The 24797-nt window shown below is 41.7% G+C and overlaps 1 protein-coding gene across 1 annotated transcript in view; it reads right to left on the reverse strand.

Annotated features, from left to right (window-relative positions):
* SORCS3 (sortilin related VPS10 domain containing receptor 3) overlaps window positions 1-24797 on the reverse strand; it is a 307837-nt gene that overhangs the window by 108725 nt on the left and 174315 nt on the right. Inside the window, exon 5 of the mRNA XM_063339010.1 lies at window positions 4175-4248. Within this exon, the coding sequence (XP_063195080.1) occupies window positions 4175-4248 (74 nt within the window). The remainder of the gene's footprint in view (window positions 1-4174; window positions 4249-24797) is intronic.

Genomic DNA, 24797 nt, shown 5'->3' on the forward strand with positions numbered 1-24797 from the left:
TCCAAATATCCCCCCAGCCATCAGAAATTCTGTGCAGGTTTCTCCCTCTCTTCCACACAAATGGGTTTTCCCCACTGTTACCGCTCCTGGGCTTCAACAGAATCACCCAAAGTCCCAGAGAGTATGTTTGAAAAAAATACATGAGAAAAGGGTAAATGTCTAGATGTACCAGTCACACACACAAAAAAAACCAAAACAAACAAACAAAAAAAATGGAAAATGGTCCCACATCCACCTCTTCACATTCCCCAGTGATGACAGGAGGCAGGAAACATGAATGTGTCCTCCAGCAAAGAGCAGCTTGGGGAGACCCTAAGAAAGGGGATGGGTGTCCCAAGGAATATATCCGTGTCCTCTGCACAGGGTGGTGATCCCTGTGTCTGCTCAGCAAACTCAGGCAGGACCTCCAAAGACAGGTGGACAGGGGACGATATTCACAGCCATTTAGCTGATTAGCCAGAAAACACAGGTCACCTTGTGGGACTCCACATTTTAAAGAATCAAGACATTAAGATTATAAAAGGATTCCATATGCCACTAAAGCACCTTTTAACTCCCTAGTGCTCTTCAGTGCTCTTAATCCACTGCTGTAGCACTTGATATCACAGTATTTGAGTACTTCACCCACTACATCCAACAAGGAAAAAAATTGTCTCCTATCCCAGTCTTACCTAGGGGGTAACAAGGCAAAGTCAGCTTGAGTCACCCAAGATGACATAGAAAAGTTGTGATCCAACATACTGCTGAACAAGGCTTCGTGAATGCTCCATAAACCAAACTGTCTTGCCCACCTGCTTAGTCCTGTTATCCCACCACAGGAAACGGCAGAGGCAGTAAAGGAATTTAAGGACAATTCAAATCCTTCCAGTTCTTATCTGAACAGAGACAGTATTTAGTCAGCACAGAACACACCATGTGTTTTACAGACAAGGAAACTTCCCTAACATTTCTACAGTACAAAATATGGACAGTATTTTTTATATCCCTCCACATGACAGCACAGGTGTCTAAGTTACAGTGAGAGAAAACGAACAGGGCCCAGAGGGAGCTGCAGAAATGTGTTTTAAATGAGAAGAACATTGAGTAGGTCTTTAACAAACTTTGCACCCATGCTGGTTCCAGTTATCTTGAGTAATTTCAGTGATGAGTGATCTGGGAATTTCTGTATCACAGTAGCGTAAGCTCCTATTTCCAGCCTTACAGGATCCTAAGTTATTAAAATCTCTGGGGCCAAGGCACGTGGGAGCCAAATTTGGATGCCTGTACTCACATCAAGTAACACATTCTGTTCAAGCTCTGCCACTGCCATCAGTGGGTGTCGCTAACAAATGAATCACTACTACAGAAGTATTGAGCTCAAATCCTAGTTTTTATAACTATGAGTGGCCCAAAGATGAAACTCAGCTCATGCACAAACTTTGAGCTGGCTGCAGGAACTGATGAGAGATATCCCATGAACTGCAGGACATGTGACATCCATATGGGATAAGAACACAAAACTACAACCCAGTGATTGGCACCAACATCTGCGACTAAGGAAATAAGTTGAAGGCAAGAGCCAGGATACAAAGCCACAGATCAGGACTGGAACTTCGGACTTTGTTTTGACTACTGGAGAGCCATCACAGAGATGCCTGCCAGAGCTACAGCAAAATGCACAGTGACGCGTGCGTCCATGACTACCAGATAAGCCTTGCTTACTCTGCTGAGTGAAAATTCAGATCCCAACCTCATGAGTTCTGATCCAATCGTAATTTTCTCCTGGCCTTAAAGTCTCTTTATCTAAGATCTCTCAGGGAAGGTCTAATTATTTGGAAAGGTCCCAGAGACAAAAATAAGACTTCTCCCTGTCAGGCTGACTGATCCCATGAACCAGGTGAAGATTATAGTCTTCACAAGTCCCTTCACAGCAGCCTGAGAGATGGAAGTCATGCTTTGAAGGCAAAAACCTGAGACAAAGGCTGCCCCAGATAAGGCCAGCTGCATTCAAATCAGATGAAGACTGTCCCATTTGATGAAGGATGCTTACCTGAGCTCTTACTAGTAAACAATGCAGAGCAGCACAAACAAGCAGCTCACCCTTGATTTTGGCATCTTCCTTTTGTTATTATTTCACTTTTCCTGGAACTTTTAATTAAGAGGTTTGGTAACATAGTATTTGATAAGCTGATGAACTCCACAGAACAGTGTCTCGTGTCCCTCTGAAACTTATAGCTATAACCCTTTTCTCCCTCTTTCATAGCCTATTAAAAAGAAATCAACAAATTCCTGAGGCTAAAGTGTTCTCCTTGCATTTCTTTTTCTGTACACATCTTACAAGCCAAAACTTTTAAGTTATCACAGTTTGCTGTTTTAAAAAGAAAGAAAGAAAAAAAAGAAAGAAATCAGACAGCTAAGGGGAGTTGTTATGTTCCAAAATTTCAGCATCTCTGACCCCTGCACTATGAATTGTTTCAAATCTCTCTCACTCTGGGAAAAACCTAATTCACTCTCTTGGAAACTTTATTGTCAATGGGATTCTACTGTTTCTGAGTGGAATAAAGATTTCTAGGTCTATGCCATATGAGTTTTAACTATAGAAGACTTCTACATTTTTTAAGAGAAAGAGACACTTGAAACAAAGGCTTTATATAATGCAGTGTTAAAAAGCACATTCAAACTGAGCAGTCAAAAAGTTGTATGAAAAACCTACAGGTTTGGGCGTCAAATGAATAGAGAAAAACAGGAGATTTCCACTAACCATTATTATGTAAAAGTAGAAAATAAACCACAACAATGCAGCCTCTCCTGTAGAAAGAGATTCCGCTTTGTTCCAAGTCAGCTCAGCCGTTGCACTTTATTTTCCAAGAAAGCCTCTCCCCTAAGCTCAACTGTGCTATTTGAAGGGTAGAGCACAATTATCCCTCCACAGAAGGATACACCGACAGAGGACCTACACTCACATTTGTCATGTGCACCTAGCATGAATAGTGAAATCAAGAGATTTTGGATAGTTAGGTCAATCAACCACCTGCCACCAGAACCAGGAGAACATAACCACCATGCCAAAACCCCATGTTTTAAATATGGAAGTCTAAAGCTGTTTAGAGAGATTTGCAAAAGGACTATTTGAAAATCCTATGAGGTGTCTATCTTCACTGCAAGGTGTGGAAGTATTGCAAATACAATCTATAGATATTTTGGGCCTGAATTCCAGATATTTTTAATGTCGCGCAAGAATTTCTATGAGAATTTGACTCCAAGATATACACATCCTGCTTTGCAATTGTGAGTCAATTCTTAAGTCCTACAAGTCCTTTTTATTTTTGACTCTTCAAAGCAAGAGCCTCTGGTTTCTTAATATTACCATCTTTTTTGGCCTTAAGGACCAGGCACTTCTCCAACTATTCACAGATTCTGTAAATCAGCACTTCTACATGTTCACCCCCCACCCCCATCATCTGGCATGTAGTACAGCGTTAAGAATCTGATTTAAGCCCCAAATTCTAGATTCAACTACAGAAGACTACGGCTGGGTTTTCTCTTTCTCTCTAAAGTCAGTTCTTGGGCCTTCACATGGTGGAGAGAAGTTGGGAAAACTAGCATCTGAAATGGAGGAGCTTGGAGACAGGAACTAAATTTGTTTAATCATCTGCTTTTAAGACACTCTCCCAGTTTTGGAGGATGACACTTGGGAAATGGAAAGGAAGATAGTCACAAAGCAGATTTTTAGCAAACTGTTTGCAGATCCTGGGCTCTCACCAGTCAGTAGAAAAGAACTGGCTCCTCAGAGAGTGATTCAAAGCAGAGTCTGAATCATCCTCTCTCCCCACAGTTGCATAAGGAGACTGGTCAGAGCGGCCAGCTCTGCACAAAGACTGCGTTGTAGGCTAAAGTAGCTCTCAGAAGGGTTGAAAAATAGGAGTCTAACGATCATAGCTTTGTCACTGAAGCACCAGGCAGTTTCTCTGTGTTACTGTGAGTGACAAAGAAGCAGGAGTTTTGCAATTATAAAAAGACTTGGGCTCATCTGTACAAGACACCACTGTTATCAGATAAGAAAGAGATACATATATGGAGACATTCAGCTATAGTGCTGCAAGATACGTACTATGGATTGAGTATATAATATTTATGGATTGAGTATATAACATGACCTCACCACAGCAAAGCCAAGCCCGAGGGCATAACTCACCAGTAAAACCTGTTTGGAGTGACCTGCTCATGCATGAGCTGCCATTTTCTTCCGAAGTCCATGGAGCTGTACAGCTGAAAGACAAAGAGAAAGGGGGAGTATAAGCTTTGAGGAAGAAGAGGAAGGACTGCCACTAAATAAAGTATTAAAATCAGCTCAGATTAAAGAACAGGGATGGATTGTCCTGTACAGTTATCGATCAGCCTCGCTGCCAGGGATGGCTAGTAAGGTAATCTTCTCCCTTCACATTTAGCCTAGACTAAGCTGCTGAGACTCAAAAGCAGGTTGGCTCTTCCAAAGCCTTTTCAAACATTTTTGTGCTTCCTGATTTCAGTTGTCAACACGTTCACTTCTACTGCCATATGACAAAGCTGTCAGTCCCTCTGGCTTTTTCAGCCCAACAGGAAGCAGGTGATTGATGACATGTGAATTCCTAACATTAAATAGAATGAAAGACAAATTAGATTAGTTAACATGACTATGAAGTCCTAGGTAATGACGCTATACTCAAGGTCATACTGTGATTCGGTTTTATGGTGTGGATTACACCTCTCTTCTGTGTGGGAAAGAAAAGGAAATTGCTCCTAATTTACAACTTCTATGTTCAGAACAAGATCTAAATTTTGAGATAAGTTAGAAATCAGTCTGCTCATTCGTTAAACATTGAAGATAGTGAGGTGCTTCTTCTTGAAAGCCAAATTTTCAATCTAATGATCGTTTTGACTCTTTCTGGCTAACAACTGGTACAGCTGTAATAGAACTAAATTTCCACACAACTCCACACTAAGTCTCAGACATAGGTTCGTTTCATACGTGCTCAGCTTAATACCACAAACACCATTCTCCATATAATTAGTTTATTACCCACAATCCACTCACTCATAATCAAAGCATACATAAGCTCCTTTTCTCCAACTTTGAGCAAGTTTGGTTCTTAGAAAAAAAATACACTTTGAGAAATAACTACTCTGCTTCATAACTAGATCACAGAGAAATAAATAGCAGGCAGTGTTTTGAACAGGATTTCAAATAAATTTCATCTGAAATAAATTCTGGCTTAATAAATTAAGGGTTGATTGCAGGCTAAGGAGGTAGATAACAAAGCTGAGAAACTTAAATGTTTGTAATATCCAAATTTAGGTCCTTAATGGGAAAATGATATAATTTGAGTAAAGGTTCTGCATTTGATTTGGAGTAACTGGATTTAAAAATCGGAGGCAGGTCCACATTCCGATTAGGAGGGTTCACAACCTAGTGATGAGTACTATGGCACAGCTATACGGATGGCTAAGTGCGACTAGGAAGATAAGCTATATGTGTTTGAACCGAATATTAAAGTTTCTGGAATGGGCAGTATCTTTGACCACAGAGATCCAGGAACCACATCAGAGCTGGACCATAGAACAACTTACAAAGGTGATTGGAAAGAGCTGTTTGAGCAGTGTTCAAAGCCTGAGGCAGCTGATTAATTCTTACTATGTTTGTACTCAACTACACAACCAAACCACTGTATAGCTAGCGAAAGGAAACTCAAAACCTGAAATTCAGACCCCATGAAGTATCTAATGCAACTGGTATGTGTAAAGACAAAAGAATCAGTCCTTTGCATTTATGCCAATGGGAAGTCCAGTTTCTGCCAACGGCAGCTGAAGCTGCCAGTGAATAAAGCACATAATGGAAAAAGAGATGGAACCAGTCATCCTCCAGTCTTCATGTCAAAATGGGCTCCGATTATGTAGACTTCACTCCAACCAACATCACTGAGCTTGTGGCAAGAAATATTAGGAAAAAATTTCTGCCCCATGTTCTTCAGGAGATCAGACATGATCTGAACATTCCAATTTGGCCATATTTCTTTGTCACCATCACCAGATAAGGTAAGATACTGCACTAAGAGCCCATGTTATCTGGGCTTCCTCTGCTTTTCTGGTCAAGCAATCATAGCGATAGTCTAAAAAAATACAGTAGAGAATCCTCTGCCCCAAATTGAATTCTCCGTAGGTACAAAATAAAGCATCGCTTATCTTTTTTAATTAAAGGAACCAGGAAAATAAAATTCCCTTACCAAAGTCAAGGATAGGCTTAGGAAGTCAACATCAAGGCCATACATCAAGAAGGTAAATAGCAAATGTTTACCCAGAGGATCACATCCTTCATTCTGAAGGAAAATCCAGATTTTTAGAAACAATAATGGAAAATCTGCACTCCAAGAGTCAAAACTCTATAGTGCTACAACCCTGCTTTGATGTTAGCATGGTGCCTGCCAGCAATATTCCTCGAGTCATTTGACGTGGTTTTACATATACAAGGACCTCTGCACACAGACGGGGCTGCATCAGTTGCATCAAACAGCTTGGCTGCCCTTTCCACTCCTGACTGCAGGCACGACTTGCAGATTGAGCCACGGTGGTGTCGAAACCATGGGCTCCAGGCAGCTTAGCCTCAGCTAGCTCCTGTTCACAAGCAAGTGCAAGCAAGACTAGCATCCTTATTGTATTCTGCAGCGGATTAAACATTCTCACCATGAGAGGAAAGGATTAGCAAAATACATCCATTTCCTCAGATTCTCCTTTATCTTTTGCCCCTAGCATTTCCTTTTCTTTTGCAGCTGCATAACAGCAGTAGCTACGGATAGCTCAGTGGCATGAAGCACAATCTCCTTCTAACTATTCATCTCTCCCACAGCATCTCATTCAGGGAGCATCCTTCTTCCTATCAAGTTAAAAACCAGAGACCAGCTACTGAGTACTTCCCCCCCCCGCCGCTTCTTTCCATTAAAGCTCAGACTGACTGATGATAGAAGGATTAAATTGAACTTGCAGCCTTTAGGTGATTTCAGATAAAGAGATAAGGAGGATATTATTCATTTCGAGACCTTTTATTTGTTTATTCATCTACTTATTCTAGGTGTCCACTTTGAATTTTAACCAGATGATGGAGCCTTAAAGCTGTATGATAGAGCAAATTCCTGAAAGGCGTCCCTGGCTCACTTCACTTTTATAGTATTATTTACAGATGCAAATCTAAAGGTTAATGTTGAATTACTAAATAAAACATACAATAAAAAGTTTTCTAGTATGCATTAAAATTGAATATGTATATACACTTATTGTTCACCTCCCTTCACGGGAGAAGAGATCCTTTTAGAAGAGACAATAAATTTAGTGGCAAGTACAGCAGATTTCAATACAGATTAATTTGTCCTAAGGCTGAATACTAAGCGATGGAAAGAAATGAGGTTTGTTTGATGCCAAGCTTTTCCCTTTTTAAAGCTCTGCTCTGGCTTTTTAGTGACAAGTAATCTCTGGCATTTCCACCTCCCAGAGCAATCCAACACATTGGTTTATGAGGGATGGACTTCAGTGTACCATGAGGGTGTACTGTCAGCTCACGTCCTTTCTGCGACTCCCTTGCATTATTTGGCCTATTCTGATGAATGAAAAATTAAGACCATTATGGATCTTTATATTTGTATGGGCTGGTCTTGTGCCTTGACACAGCTGAAGAGTGGCATGCAGAGGACTTGACTAAGGAGCAATTAGAAGCAGGATGCAAACCAGAAGGACAAAGTCCTGAATCAAGGCAAAGGTGACAAAATTCAGTTTTTCACATGAAAACAAACTCATAATCCTGCATCTACCACAGAGGTGTCTCAGTAAACAGTCAGAGCACTCAGCCGATCCCAGCAACCTCTGCAGCTCTTTAAGTAGACAGGTCCCAGGAGCCTCCTAAAAGCTGAGGTGCTTTTGAGAACAAACACACAACATTAGAATTTCCTACTGAGCCATCTAAATGATGCTTATGAATCTCATCTACCCTTGCATGCATGACCCTAGAATTTCTGCTCGCCCACAGACTGGCATGCGACCCTACCAGAGGGCAGATGCGATTCAGGAAGGTGAAGGGGCCAGCATTGTACTCAAAAAAAAAAAAAAAAAAAATACTTTTTGATGTGCTTTCAGGCCTGATGAAGCACCTAAAGTATTACCCTGAAAGTACTAGCCTCGTCACACCAGCAGGATCCAAGGGCAGCTCTGCTTTCTCACCCCAACTCAGCAGTACAGGTGCAGTCTTTGAAAATGGGTACTGAGCTCTGGGGTAAATCTGCCTATGCTCAGGAGCCCGGTTAGACCTACCATTAGAGAAAGAAAAGGCTGTACATCAAGAAGATAAATAGAAAATGTTTATCCAGACAGCATCATAATGCTCCACACTCAAGGATCGTAGCACCAGACATATCACATCCACCAACACAGTCCTGTGTTTTACCAAGAATACACAATCTGTTCCAGGGAAGACCTTGGCAGCCCAAGTGATACACAACTTTATTTCACCACAGGCCAGAACCTTAACTCATGCTTGTCTTGCTCAGCACAACTCTGAATCGTAAGGATATTACATACCACAGGCAGAATGGTGCTTCTTTAAACTCTAAGAAAACTTGCAACATTTTATTTAACACCGACATTGTTTCTGAGATTAGCAGCAAACCCCTTAAAGAGGGAACTTTATCCCTGGTGTCAGATTTTATGCAATGAACACATGCAACGTATCAGAAACAGCCAGAACTACAGAGCCGGAAAGGAAGGAGTTATACACACACGCATGCACACACAGTGTTGCATATTAAAAAAATGTCTCCATGCTGTTGCAGTTCGCCAGTACAAACTCTCTGGGTGACACATCCTGCCCTCTTGCTTGGATGATCTGGTCTGGGGTAATTTGTTTGGGGTGGGGTTTTTTTGTTTTCCCAATGACAGCTAGGAAAAAAAATACAAAAGGATGGTTTTGCTCAAGTAGTCAAGCTTTTCAAAACTGGAGCAGCATAAGAAACTGGCCTGCTTAAACTCCACTTATGGACAGAGGGGACAAGAATGAGCAATGAAGGAAAAACATGGAAACCACAGGAAGAGATTCAACCCCCTGATGTTAGTCATCCGTATCCGAGCTAGTCACCAGTGCTCATTTTTAGACAGGCTCGAAACAGGCGCTTCTAAAGCACAATTCCCATACTAAGATACAGTTCTAAAGTTGCTTATTATTCATGCCTTAGAAGCCTCCATTTCGCTCCATAGACACTAAAAGTAGTTCACAGTGACTACTGCAGAGAACCCCACCGCAGATGCATGATTTAGCTGAGATGGATTTCAAGTTAGGCTCCCTGTTCCCAGGTTGATCTACTTGGTCTTCATAGGAGAAGCAGGCAGAAGACTGAAGATTCAGCATGAGCTGAAGAAAGGCCAAGCATACAATAGTCTGGATACGCTTTATCACAGCAAGACACACTGAAGATGTCACGTATAGATTGAGAAGTAACAGAAAACAAATTAATGAAATTCAGAGAGCTTTGATATTTATAGACTTTCTTGCTCAAACACAGAAGAAGAATTAGGGCATCAGGAACATACATAAAAGGCTTATATGCAAAGAAAATAAAATAATATTTGTTGCTATGAAATCGGGTCTATTGGCCTGAGCAAACATCTGGAGAGAATCTCAATAGTTTCCTGTCTGCCAGCCAACCCTGGAGTGAATCTGGAGCTTGCAAATAATGGTGTCAGATAAAGTGAGGAAGAACAGCTGGACTATGTGTACTTAAACAATTCATTTATTACACACAAAATTATACTTCCCCCAGACAATACACCCAGCTGATGACGGAAAGATATATTCATATTAATCCAGCAGGGTGAGAGTTGGCTTAGTGGTAATTACTGGGCAGCAGCTGACACATGGTAACATGATGGAAGAGGAGGGGAGGTTAGCCTGGCCTGCCATGTCTTCAGAAGAGAATGATCCCGAGCAGTAGCTTGGATTGCTTACATGAAAAGATGGCTCTGATCCCAGAAAAGCACAAAAGCAAGCTAACACCTTCTCAGCCAGAGCTGGTGGGAAAAATCTACAAGATGTGTGGAGGGTTCCTGCCAAAAAATCAAACTGGGACAGAAGAAAAATAAAATTAGGTCAACATTTCTGTAGGAAATTGGACTGCATGGAAGCAGTCTGCAAAGAGTAACTCAGTAAAGCAAGTCTTTTGCAAGGTCTTAAATTTTCTCTACAGAGCGAAAATGACCATGATCACTGGAAAAAAAATTAGAGGCTCAGAAACTGAGAAAAAGTTGTAAACCACTCAGAAAATTGCAAGGTGTGTCTTTTCTCTACAGTTCTGTGTTACAGATGAAATTACAAAAGGAGAAGAAGGTGCCACCATTAACATATCAGTTCATTCCTAGAAGGAAAATGAACTGGAGGCAAAACTCACAATGCTTTTCAGCCTTGAGAGTACAGAACAGAGAAGCCACGTTTAACAGTTGCCAGAGGTGACCCATCACACAGAAGAAGAGAGCCATATGCAACCAATTCAAACTGCAGTGAAAACATTTCAGGAGATGACAATACCAACATTTTTTCTAAAGGCACACTGAGCAGCTGAGTACTGCAGGAGAAACATTTTGGAAGATCTCAGAATATTCTGTATAGAATAAATGGATGGTCCTCACTTCACCGACTGCAGAGAAAGATCTTTTTTCCACACCTAAAATTAGACATAGGGAGGATTTAATAAGGTTGCCTTTACCTAGAAACAAAACAAAACAAAACGAAACAAAAGAGTCTGCACTGTAGGAGATAACTGCTCCAGCAAGTGAAAGGATATGAGTAATAATTGCGTTTCTCCTTGTTATATTTCTTTCATTTAACTATAAAATAACACCTACCGCTACTCAGCCACTCCTGACAGTCAGATCCATCTAGTCACCATGCTCTCTACTTGTTGAATTTAGCCCAGAAATTCCAAGCTGATGAAGTACTCCTTTTTTTTTGTTTTATTGTTTCATCATTTGAAAACGGTGTCTTTTTCGTTCAGCTCCAGCTGAATCCCTGAGACACTATCTCTCTATAACTTCTCATTCATACAAATAGTAAGCAGATCCCCAAATCCCTAAGGAATTCAAGTTGGGGTAGTAAATTCTCAAATAGCCAAGACTGACTCAAAGATTTCCAGCCAATACCCACAACAAACAAGCCACTTCCCCTTATTAATTTTTCCATTTCAGATGTCATAAAATTGTGGTTTTCCTCCATGTGCTAAATCCACTTGTGGAAACCCCCCACAACAATCCTGCAGCCATCAGTTGCCCTCAGGCACTGGGGCATGGTGTGCCTTCAGGAGCAGAGTAGACTGCGAAGCCTCGCCAGAGCAGAGCAACCAAAGAAAGATGACAGGATTGAGAAGAATTGGATAAGAAGACAGACAGGATAAATTTGGTACAGCCATGAAGACAGCAGTTGATACTACAGAAATATGCCCTACTTCTATATTACATCTTCCATCTTACCTTCCTTGCCTATCTTCCACCCCTCCTTTTTTGAGGACAGATGGATACCCTTCCTCTTCATAGCACCACCTTTCACAGTATAATGTTTAAGCTGTGGGGTTTATGCATCCGCCTTTCTCAGGTTCTCTGGTGAGGCAGGACACGTTACTTGCAGGATACTAGGGACAGGACTAAAGTCTAACATGCTTCAGTTGGGTGGCTGAAACCGAGTCAGGAGCGACCCTCGCCATGGAAGAGGCTTTATTACTCACAGTAGGAAAGGCTGCATTCAAGGACAGAGTCACGGCCTTCCCCTGAATCCTTTGTTCCACCATTCCCCTCAGTCTGGGTCCTAGTGAGACACCTCTGGAGTGTCAAGCAGTTACCATTAGGGGATACAAAGGCTAACGTCACCTTCAAGCTGATGACCAACTCAAGAACAATTATATCATCTGTGCTTGTTCCTTCCACCTCCTCCCAGGGAAACACCTGTCCTTGCCCCCTTGCTTTGCTGAGGCTCCAGAGGAACCAAGATCTGAAGCCTGAAGTGCTTCTGGATCTTTAGAGAAGGGAAAGAAGAGCTTCTCGTTCTCTTCTCTTGCCATAAGCTGCTGGAAATCACAATTCAGGTAAGGCATCCTTGACAGCTCCACACTAAAAGACCTAAAAATAAATCCTGCTTCTCGAGCCAAAAGATTTGTGTAACAGCTGGTGGAGCCGAGCTTAGGAGAAAGAATTCTACCAGCACCGTATTTATGGGCCTTGTTTACACACAGTTGTAAAAACCAGTAATTGTAATGAAAACAAATGGACCAGTTTATCTCTCTGCTTTGATTTCCTTTCCAGGTGATTAAGGACTGCATCAAAAGACCTTGTTACAGCCCAAGGTTCTTCTCTACCATGGTACAGCCTAATTGTCTTAGGCATGGAAAGACAACTTGTCCACAGACTGCTACATGTCTGAGACTCACCAGAGCTGCTCACTTCCCTACAGATGTTGCACAGTTGAAGGGGCACTGGAAACTATTTTAATACGAAACTGGTCTAGACATAAATTAAATGCATTGCCATCACCATTTAAAATCTAATACTGAAACGTTTCACATGCTGGCTGGCAAAAGTAGGTCTTCAGACAAAAGAAACTCAGACTCCACCCTACTATTACAAGAAACTGGCCAGGGATCTTCTGCACAAAGCCCAAACACCTTGAAAATATTTGAATTCATGTTGTAGTTGTATAGTTCAATCCAAATCTGGCTTCTAAAGGAACCAGGTAGGTTAAGACAATGCACTGATGTCACGTTTCATGTTTTTACAATTAAAAAAATACATGCTTTCACCTAATGGGTCCACTCAGTGCAGTTTGCTTAAACCTGATGCTTAAACCTTGTCTCTCTCTGCTTCTCCACTTCATGTCCAACAAAAAGAAAAAAGTGGACTAAACTAGTAGAAAAAAAAGTCCACTCAAAAACCTTCACATTTCAATTTCTCTTAAGCCTAATTGGTACTGAGCATACTCAGCCAAAAATTTGCCATCTCTGCTTCTCAGCAGCATATATTTTGCTTTTCTACTGCATGACTGGTTTGTAGTGGAACACGAAGTCCAAATACAGCTGCAACAAGAGCAATGACATAAGTTAAGGCATGTTTCAGTCCTGGGTGAAAAGCAGCCTGTCTTTTTCCTACTTTCTCCCCACCTCCAGAAATGCTGAAGTGTCTCAGATCCAAGATGAAAAGTATTATTTTCAGATTATGTTTTTTTTTCTTAAACTGAAAACCTGAGGAAAAAACATGGTCACTTCAAAACACATTTCAATCATTTCTAAATAATTTAGCTTTAGCAAAAGGTACTATAAATAGAAATGCCATTTTGAGGGAAGGCTAACTTTTTTGATTGCTTGTGTATTCCTTTCCTCATGACATTTTAACCACTTCAAAATCAGTTCTAGAGTCTGGGGGAGGGCTAAGGTTGAACAATATGTTGCCACTGACCCCCTTCCGATGAGTGTTTTGTTAACAAGCCTTATTGAAAACTAAAGACATAAAAGGGGAAAAAACCCAGAAACCAACCCCCTCTACTTCCAGAGTCTGAGATCAGATTAGAATCATAGAATTGTCTAGGCTGGAAGGGACCTTTCAGATCGAGCCCAACAATCAACGTAGCATTGACAAAAATCATCACTAAACCATATTGCTAAGCACTGTCTACTGGTCTTTTAAATACCTCCAGGGACGGTGATTCCACCACTTCCCTGGGCAGCCTCTTCCAAGATTGAGACATAACAGACAAGGCAAGCAACGTACCACGCAGGGGGACAGTTTCCCACATCAGCAACGCAGAGCAGAGCACGAGACCAGACACAGAAAGGGGCAGCGATACAGAACGGGAAAGGGAGGGACAACACTGGGACTGTGAAGGGATCAGAATGGGATGGAGATGGCAGAGCTGCCTTCCTGCTACCAGGGTCTAACAAGGTGCACCAGGAGATGTCTTTAGCAGTATTTCTTCCACTGTTATCTGATAAGCACAGCCAGAGGCAGAGGAGGGTTGCAGGCTGCTCCTGTTGTCCCCAGATGCTGCTTCATTCCCTTTTTCCCTAGAATCAGCTCTTCAACACTGACTAAAGACTGAATTGGCTCTAATGGCTGCGGACTTTTCTCCCTCCAAACTGGGCTGGCCCCTTTGACCAGCTTCTTCTCACCTTAAAAATCTTTAGGCAGATTTTGGTCTGAGGTGTGTGCTAATTGGATCCACCAACCACCTGGATATATAGAATCATAGGGCTGGAAGGGACCTCTGGAGATCATCTAGTCCAACCCCTCTGCCAGAGCAGGGTCACCCAATATCCAATGGGGCTGCTCTGGGCCCTCCCAGCTCGAGAGGAAAATCTTGGTTGCTCCCGGGGGCTCCAAACTACAGGCATTTAGAAGCCCCTCCTTATGCTCCATCAATGCTTATTCTCCAGAAGTTTAACAATAAGGGGAAATAAATGGGAACCACATGTCTAATGGGAAGATTTTTCATTCAAATGTGCTTTATTGTGTGATATATGCCTTTAATTACAGTGCAAGCGTCTGGGTACATTCGTCGCTATTACAGACCAATCTTTCATGTTTATGGAGCAAAAGACTACAACGAGCAAAGCAGGAGAGGCTCAGACATTAGCCAGAGTGGGACATAAAGCTACAATCACATGCTTGGCTCTTCCTCTCTTCTATCTGTAGGGTAATCTCTATATTACACAGAACAGGATTTAATGGAAGAGGTTTTTTTTCAGACTAGTGAAAGAATGAAATTTAACACCACCAAATCACCTTCCAAATTCATATAAGATTTTGTTGAGTTATTTCTTTATGTGGAAAAAACAACATTTCTGAAAATGTACACATAGGCATTAATTAAAGGGTTTAAAATTGCATTTAGAACAGCATTTTATTCTGAGTTGTAATTGTTGGTCATGTAAAAAATTTCACATGGCTTGAAAGAAATAAATATTAGTTTGGGCTCAAGAAGAACGTGTCCTTTTGGCAAAATTAAAGCAACGTATTTTGCTCCAGGTTAAATCGTATGTCATTTAACACACACACACACACACCCCTGACACCCAATTCAGCTTCAGTTTTCCATTCATCAGCACTTTCAGGGAGTTTACTCAAGAAAGTTCTCAAGTTATGTGACCCCTCACCCTGCAGACACTGAGCAGACACACACCTGAAGCTAATCTAGCTCACACAGGTGAAAATCCTGTAAAGTAAAGCTGCTCCCACTTGAGGCCAGCCCCAGCAGAGGGTAGGTGTCCACCCTCCTCGTACAGTTCTCATCTCACCACTTGAAGAGCAGCAAACTTCACAGGTCCTTACGACATGCACCCCACTTCTCAGAGGTGTTGCACAACGCCATTCCTTCACAAAGTCAGAGGAGTCTCACACTGCCCCCATTCTTCCACCACATTCACCCTACGAGGACACTGTGCCCCCTCAGGCCGAGGCTATGGGTTCTGTCAGGGATTTATGAGGCAAAGAAGGGATTGTTGCAATATGTTTATTGGCTGCTAAATTGCACCTCTTCCAAGACAGGAACCCAGCCGGGATCTCACCAGATTTCAAAAGTTGACAAGTAGCTCTTGTCATCCTCAGGAAAAGTGAGAAAACAACAGCATTGCATCGGTCCACTGTGCCAAGCACATTTCCTTTAAGTACCCACTATCAGGGCAAGCAAAGGTTGAGCTACACAAAAGACAGACTTTCTGATGATTGAGGAAGCTTGTGGCCGGGCACTGGATAAACACAGGCTGCTCCAATCAATCCTGCTCTGATCCTACCCTTCTCTGCTGCCAGAGACCATTGCAGCCTCTCTGTATGCACACACAGTAACAAAGCTGTGAAGCTGGAGGGGTCTGCTCTGCTCAGTGGCATTAGCACATCAGCCCGGCAGGTCCACAAGCCAGCGCTGTGCATTCAGAGCAGTTAAGCACTTTGCTCTCCATGGCACAGGTTTCACTCAGTCTGAGGCAAAGATGCATACACCAAGAAATGCATCACAGGTGCAGGTGACAGACAACTTGGAGGGAAGTCAGGAAAAGGCAATAACAAGAGTGAACCAAGAAGAGAAAAACTGCAAGAGTTGAATGTGCAAAATTTCTCCAGGGACTGTATGTAAATGGCATAACACCAAGGAAATGGGAAGCTTTGAAGACTGGCATGGGTGAGGAGGCAGAGACAGACATTTTTAATCCTTAAAGACTCTTCTGAAATAAACTTCCTAAGACAGTTCAATACAAGCATTGCAAATAATAATTTTTAATAATTTCCTTTCCATTTTATGACTGGGGTCTATTACTTCTCATGGCAACGTATTCTGCAAAGGGGCCAAAAGGGCATATTCTCAGCTCCTCCTGCCAGGAGATACGTAAATCAGGAAGGATGGCACAACTGGCATTTCCCTGGATTTACTCTAGCTGGATTGTGCTTCTTGGGCCTTAGAGCAGGCATTTATAGGCTGACACAACACACTATGCCACCTCCAACTCCTTTGGTCATGGATATGCCCCCAGTGCCATCCTGAAAAGCTTCTGGGAAGCTACAGTGGATGAACGGGCACTGTTTAGAACGTGTACAGGTCCTGAACTGGGAGGAATCACTCGCAGGACAATTCAGGTCCCCACGCTCTGCCTGTGCTCTATACCACCTGTGACCAAGGCCAGATACTGGACCAAACCAGCAAAAAGAAACGTCCACCATAGTTAATGGGAGACTTGTGTCCTCCCAAAACAGATGCTGCCTATAGGACAACTATGACTGTGAAAGAAATTCTATGAGTAAAAAAATTATAAAAATAAGGTAGAAAACTTCAGCTTCTGATTGTACTGAAGATGCAGCTTCAGCAAATATTATCTCCTACTCGAACACCCTAGCTCTTGTACCATCTTCTACAATTAATTCGTTTAGGCCGTCTTCATTACCACACGGTTGTCACACCTGTCCTATAACAAATCAAGAGAACTAACATTTAAGATGAAATGGCCCATATGTCTTGATGCATTGGATACCTCAAGTGCCAAAGCAAACCTGCCTCTGCAAGCTTGAACATATAATATAATAAAGAAACACAGAGTTCCTTTCAGCCTTACCCTCCTACTCCCCAGTCAGCTCTGGTCTCCACCAGAGGCTCTGCTAGCTTGCAGGTGTTCTCCAGGACTGCTCTTATTGTAACACACTTAAAATCCTGTGAGGTGATTCAGTCCAGCTCTAGCTAGACACATTTCTCATCAGCCAGGTTCCCTGGTAACCCATGCATTGACAACAGGCAACTATTGAAGGGAAAAGCAGAGCGTGCTTACACAGCCTTCTACCTCTACAAACACACAGAGCCAAGCCAAAGATCATATGCAGGAAGGAGTGTCAAATCTGGGAAGCTCTAGAGGAATATCCTTTCCTTCATTCTAAACAGCAAGTGGTCTCATGGAAGGCAAGAGATAGTGTCCTCTCTATACTACACAGGGATTCAGTTCACCCTGATCCAAACATGCAAGGGAGACTGACAATACCACCCACTCCCCAGCAGGAAGGGCAGCATACGGCTGTTTACAGGACGAACCCAAATGAACAGCATCATTGTAAATGCCAACCACCATCAGGAACAATTTAGCTTGACGGTTGTAGCAGAAACTGTCACTGCGCTGAGGCATCATTGCCAGAAAAATCACCAAATGAGAAACTCGCATGTTTCAGGGATCCCCTAGGGCTGCTGGGCATACAGCATTTACACTGTCATCTCTGATTCATCCATCACCTGGTTCCTGCAATCAAACAGTGGAAAATTGTACCTTTGGAATAAATGAATCTGCAATTGCAGATCATGCAAGAAAAAGGAAGCTCTTATCTAACCTCTCTCAGCAGCTATCTAGGTTTTTATATATTCTGTGGTGTCTATATTTAAGCTATTTAACCCATTTAATTCAAACTCTATGTACCTTCAATCCACCTTAGGGAGCAGTGTGAAGGAAAAAAACAAACAAACCACCACACACACACAAAAAAAAATAAAATAAACAAAAATAAGCAAACCTGATCCAAGGCAACAACTATAGTCAACAAGTCACCAAACATGACATAATGTAATTTTAATTCCTGAATTTAACCAATGTTCACAGTGATGGTACAGCATAATTCATAAGATAAGGGAAGGCTGCAGAGGAAAAATAAAGCAGCCGTCTCCATGCTGTCACTAGAGAAAAAACACAACTTATCTGGCTAGGGAACACTGGACTCAATTTTGCAGCAGAACTTTCAGGTTTATCACATTTGTGCCATTGGGCATGTGTGTGTAACTCTTGTGGACCTGCACCGAGATCTGAAGAAATCAACTGGCCTGAAGCAAGTACTGCATCAGACAGAGGACAAAACCAGAATCCTGTTTTGGCAGCAAAACTTTTGATGACATTATTGTTCTCTTACTATATGGCAGGAAAGTCCCCTTGGGTACAGTATACTCTGCTAACATGTTATTTGTACGTGCTGTTATCTCTTGAATGCTGCAAGTACAAAATGCTACCAAATTTACATTCAGATGGTTTATGATCACTGAGCCTCTGGCAGAAATGAGATGTCCAAGGTAGGAGGCTGTGGGAAGAATCAGGTTTTCCTCCTTTCGCACTACAGAATCCCAAGGATTTTCTACAATGCTTTAAGTTTTGTTGTTGGTTTTATCAATTTTCTGTCTCTCAAAAATATCACCCTTCATTTTGGTGCCTCAGCTCCTCCTTTTATCATACCCACAATACTTCGGATGTGCCAAAATTTTACTGGATGATGCCCTAACTTTCATTTTATAGCCACCCATGGTCCTATAAAAATCAATTGAACACAAACGTAAAGAATTTTATTATACTGGAAGAACTTCTTGTAACTGACACAAAACTGTTGTGGGGCTTCTACTGCAAAAATGCAAACATGTATGCAAGCAAGTGTGTACACACCCCACACAAACAGGCCACCAGCCTTCTCCCAGACGACCTATATGGAAGACGAGTTTGACCAAAACACAACTGAAGACATGCCACATTTGCGATGATGAATAAAGATCTCTCTTAGAAGTATAAATGGCCCACAGCAGAACAATGCTAGAATCAGATTATGAAAATCTTGGCTTTTTTGCCTTTTTTTTTTTCTTTAAAGATAAAGGTTCTGGTTTTATTAACTGGGAGGGAAGAACTGAAAAATATGATTCACAACCTTTCCTCAGTCAGAAAAGCATCAAGAAAAATACAAGAGAGGACAACTAAAGTTATCCAAACACCTTCCTGATTTTTTCTCTGCCAAACTCAGGACTTTCAAAGGACAAATTCATGACTTCTAAAACCTTGGGATTGCTAGTTCTGAGGTGCTAGACCAGAAAATCCAGGCACTGACTCTTTTTACACCACTGAAGCAATGAGCATGAAAAGCTGAAACACATACTGGGTTAACATTGAGTGTTCAGGAAATTTGAATCGTCTGTGCCTACTGTGGGGACAAAGAACATAAAGCTGTTCCTCTGGAACCTTTATTCCCCAGAATAATATTGATTACATGCAGTTTCTTTCAGAAGGAAAAAATTTAAAAAAAAGAAAAAAAAGAAAAAAAAAGAGGAGGAAAAAATAAAAGAAATTTGAAAAAAATTAAAGAGGTGAATTTTTATATGTCGAGGTTGAATGATGGAAACAAATAGTTGCCTTAACATAAGCAATGGCTTGCACATAAGCAGATGAGCCCAGGGAATCCGCATCTCAGCAAGTGCATTTTAGGGGGAAAAAAACCTGTACACTGGGAAGGAGAAAACTACATCTATCTTGTTTTCTTGAGGGAACACAGTAACATACATGTTTTTAGGCCAGATCCCCCAGTGACATAAATCAGCATTTCCCTGCTAAAATCAATGGACCTACACTGAATTTCAGCTGCTACATATATGACTGCACACATCTTTTGTAAACCATCTCAGGTGTGCTATTAGATCAGAACATGGTCCATTTCCCCACTGAAACCAAGCACTGGAGGCAGGGATAGTTTGCAGTGAGTCAAAAAGGAAAGGAGACAGAGAGGAAACCAATTTGCAAAGGGCAATCTGAAACAAAACTAGGGACACATACCAGCTTCCAGTATTGCAGAAATCTGTTTCACACAGTAGCCACTAAATTATTTGAAATTAAATGTATGAGCTTTTTAGTATACTGCTGTGCTACACTATGAAAGAAGGGCCCTCTCTGCCCTGTGGCACATCTACAACTACAGCACTTGCTGATGTGAAATTCCCTGGGGGGGTCCCCACCCCAACCACGCTGGAAGTTCTGCCACGGCCTGAAGACTGGGGAGAGACGAGGTTGCAAGAAGAACTCCTGTAACATTTCTATAGGGCCACCTGGGCCAGAGGAAAGGAAAAGAGAACATGATTTAGGAAGTGTGGGTACCTTTGCAGCTCTGTTGCTGGTTAGATGGCTAACCGTGCATAGCACACTTCAGCTCCCTGTGCTTCAATGTCCCTTCAGCCTCTCTCACTGCCTTGTCGACTCTGCCTCCATATTGTCAACCATCAAGCTGTGATTTCTGAGCCATTTAAAAACCTCTTCCATGACAGTGGTAGCTAATATGACCAGGACAAGACTGTGCTAACAGTGGCACTGCTGAGTAAACCAGATGATTCCTCCTGGTCATGGCATGAAGGGATCTACTAAGAACTGCATGGTGCAAAAATCACCAGGGCATCCTGGGATGTACAAAATCTAATTATGCTTCACAGAACAGTCATGGAGAGGAAATGTCAGCTCCTGCCTGCTCCTTTCCTGGAGTTTCTCTTTCTTTGGCTCTCAGATATGCATCTCTCAGCCTAATAAAAAGATTTTGATAATATACTGGTAGAGATAAGATATAATACCAGCGTCCTGTTAAATGGATGTGACTTGCCCAGCAGGAAAGCACTAAGCAGATGTTACCACTGTAGCACTGGATCCCCACTGAAATCAAGTCACAGATGCCCTGTGTGGTCTGTGGCCAGCCTGTAGGATCTGATGGCCAGACTGGGCCCTGCACATCCTCAACTGCAATAGAAAGCATGGTTACAACAGCAGCTAGAAGTAAAACAGTGGCAAAGACTTTAGTCCTTAGCACTGCCAACTACAGTCAAGGCTCTGTGTCAGGATCAGGACTGTGTACTTCCTAAAGATTCCCATCCCTGCATGGTTCGCATAGCCCTCTTTCCAAGTACAATCATTTGTTTCAGGCTATACAAATATGGCAGAGGTTCAATAGCTGAAACACTCCCACCTTAGAGGCAGAACTGGGAGCAAGGGACAGCCTGCTATTCCCAGGCCTGCTATTTCCACTCCTGACTGCGACCTCCCGATCTGGCACACAGAAATGCACCCCTCAGGAAGCACCCCCATGGACTGTCACAGTTCTTTGTTGCTGATGGTGTAGCAAATAGGCATGTGTAGGTGCACGTACGGGGAGAAGGATTGTACCTTCACCCCTCAGCATCATCCATCCAGCTGGCCGCCTCTTCGTTCTGTCTCTCACTCTTCTATCTCACCCCAGTCACCCATCTTTGAGGACATTAAAGATGGAAGTATCATCTTAAGCAGTCCACTGCCATGCTAACGCGCAACACTTCCAAACAGCAATGACTTTTATTGTCAAAGCAATGTGCAAATACTAATTAATGCCACTATTACCCAGACAGAGAGAATAGTCCCTGTTGGGCAGTTTTCCAATAGTTCTCTGCTGCCTGAATCACTGGCAGTAATGGCAGCTGCTAGGTCCCGAATCCTTCTGGATAAAGCATGACCCTTCTTGATTAACAAAACGTAACAGCTTCTTAACCGCCACCTTCCAGAAAGCGCTCTTGGTCCAAGGGAATTAAATAGTGTCCCTCTGTATTCAGTTCTACATGCCCACTGTCACACTTTCAGGTGCTGGCAGACCAATCTTCCCCAAGCCTCAGCTTTAATGTCCTGAAGCATTAAAGAAAGAAGAGAAAACAGCAAAATCCAAGAGAGTGAAACTACGTAAAATCCCAACACTAAAAGCCCACACATGACTTGTATGTTCTTGAAGGTACTTTACAATAGTGAAAGCCTGTCTGTATAACCACTTCACACCCTAATGTGTAAAGGCTTACATACAGGCCTTAATCCACGAAAGCACTTATGCATAACCTTAAAATTAGGCCCAGGCTAAACCATTTGGTTTCTCTGAGGTAAGAGTTGCCTTTTTTTTTTTCCCCTCTATTAAGTTCTACATTTTATATGTAGTGTTATTCAAAATGAATTTTTGATGACAATTCACACAACTTTATGTTCATTGTCACAGGCTCCTCTCTGTTACTTCAGCTATGATATTTTGGTTAAAATTAATCCTGTTGTTCTTTGACCTGGAATAGTCACATTTCTAAACTCAAGCACTACATGGAGTCAATTCAATGAGAGGGGAAAGGACACCAAATTGAAGTTTTCCATGGTCAGCATCAACAGATATCTGAGTGGAGTCAACAGCTGAAATGTGCTCTCTCTTCAGTTGAAAGTGGTATCATCTATAATTCTGCTCAACAGATTTTAGAGAAGACTTGATGGTGCCATCAGGCTGGGCAAATACTGAGACATAGCTTTGGAAGGCAAAGAAAAAGGGAAAGAAGAAAAAAAGAAAGAAAAAAACAAGAGAGCGAAAGAGAGAGCGCGAAAGAGAGAGCGCGAAAGAGAGAGCGCGAAAGGAAAAGGGAAAAAAGCCCAAGAAAACCCTTCTGGAATCATCTAATTTCACTGAAGCAGCCTGGTAGGTAACTCATATATACACAAATTAATCCTGATAAAGAAAAACAAAAGATTTGGAATTCCATCTTTGCTTGCACATCATGTTTGCTCTCTCCTCCAGGGCAGGGGGTCATTATAACCTGTAGGCATGATAGCAGGAACTGGGAAACTTAATGTTTTTTGTTGCTTTGATCATATTGGAATCATATCCCATGTAATCAATTTTGCACACATCCAGACAGCAGGGTTGGTTTCAAGTCCCTTAATCTCAGGTAATATAGCAAATACTTACATCTCTGCAAAGGAAATTACTTTCTTGACAGTCAGTGGAGGCTAGTCAATACAAACGAGTCTAAGGTACAATTTACCTCATCCTAAAATAGTCACCTGCATTTGCTTCCAGAAATCAATCAACACCATTCAGTAGATCACCACCAATTACTATGTACAGCCCCGACACCTAAGATAGGTATACATTGCTACATTTTAGATCTCTACAGTCAGGCAAAATAAATCCTGCCCCCGGTGTTCTTATTCTTCAACCTTCTTCATTCCTTCATGTTTATTCCCATCTGCTATATTTATAACCACCCCTCGCCCCACTTAGGCGCCAGATAAAATCAATATACAGCCATGATTTAGCGCGGCCCAGGAATAAACCACAGGATCCTTGCTCTGTTAAACAATAAACTAGGTTTCTTCAGCAGCAGAGCACATTCAAGCATTGAATGTGTCTCCCTCCATTTATCTCTATATTTTCCTTCTCAAAGTAAAACCTGTTCATGAAGTATCTATAACATAAATAAAAAGCAATAGGAAAGTCTGTTCCAGCTAAATCAAGTTTCACAACCAGTTACTTTCTTTTTGCCACCACAAATCATCACAAGCCCGAAGTTCACTATTTTGCTAGGCCAAAATTCATTGGGCATTTCTGAAGTAGAGCCAAGGCTGCATAATTTAATTTCTCATCTCCTATTAAAACTGCCAGGCTTACCATAATCAGAATGATAAATGCAGAGTCATATGTCTTCTTTCCGACAGTAATGCCCATCAATACTTCAAATGCAAACAATTGTGACATTTGACTTTATAAAAATTACCTGGTGCACCAATACCACTTAATTAAATCATTTAAAAACTGCTTTTGTTACATTTAATGAATGATATATTATACTGCAATGAAACATGCAGCAATACAAATACTTCACAATGCTAACAATTAAGGCTCACTTCACTTACAGCAATTGACAACACAAGTGCTCCTCACTTCATTCAGTTTGTGCATTCCAAATGAACTGGTTAGCAAAAAGGGTGCTTCTTTGCTAATGAGTTTTGTAATCAAGGCATCTATTTTAATTTCAAATTGGCTAGATTGGGGGAAATTGCTGAACTAAATGACTAGTTCTAATTAGGATTATAAAAATATTCATCATGCAGCAGAATTAGCGCAAGGTCTTGATTTCCCTACATTTGCATATAGCTTTAGTTTAAGCGTGGAAAAAACCCTCCTGATAAATTGTCTTCCTTTTAATGAATTGAACAAACACTATATCTGTTTTAGTCGTTCTTTCATTTAAAGGCACTGATACATATTCATGATTTGTAAATGAAGTTAAGTGATTTCGATTCTCCAGTTCATTACCATGTTGAAGAAGAGACTTCTGTAAATTGCCTTTAAATATTCCCAATCTCAAGGGTTTGGGGGTGGGTGGGTGTTTGGTTTGGGTTTTTTTAGCTTTACTAACATTTCAGCTTATCTGTTTGATGGAGCCCTGCCTGCCTGGGAGAGCTGCTGGCAGGTGGCTTGTCCAGCAAAGGACACATGATATGTTTGTAGAACCTGATGTTCTCAGAAGACCATTCAAAAGGCAAAGAGATGAAAGGCTTATTTGTGGCTAAGTCATGGGAACAGGACTCTATCTGGGTTCAGTTTCTGACTTTGTTATAGTCCTCAGTGGTAGTTAGGCAATGAAACACTTTAATGACCTGTGCCTGAATACACTATGGATACTCTGGGGACAATGC

Source organism: Chroicocephalus ridibundus, chromosome 6 (assembly GCF_963924245.1).
Source record: "Chroicocephalus ridibundus chromosome 6, bChrRid1.1, whole genome shotgun sequence".
Classification (NCBI taxonomy): Eukaryota; Metazoa; Chordata; class Aves; order Charadriiformes; family Laridae; genus Chroicocephalus; species Chroicocephalus ridibundus.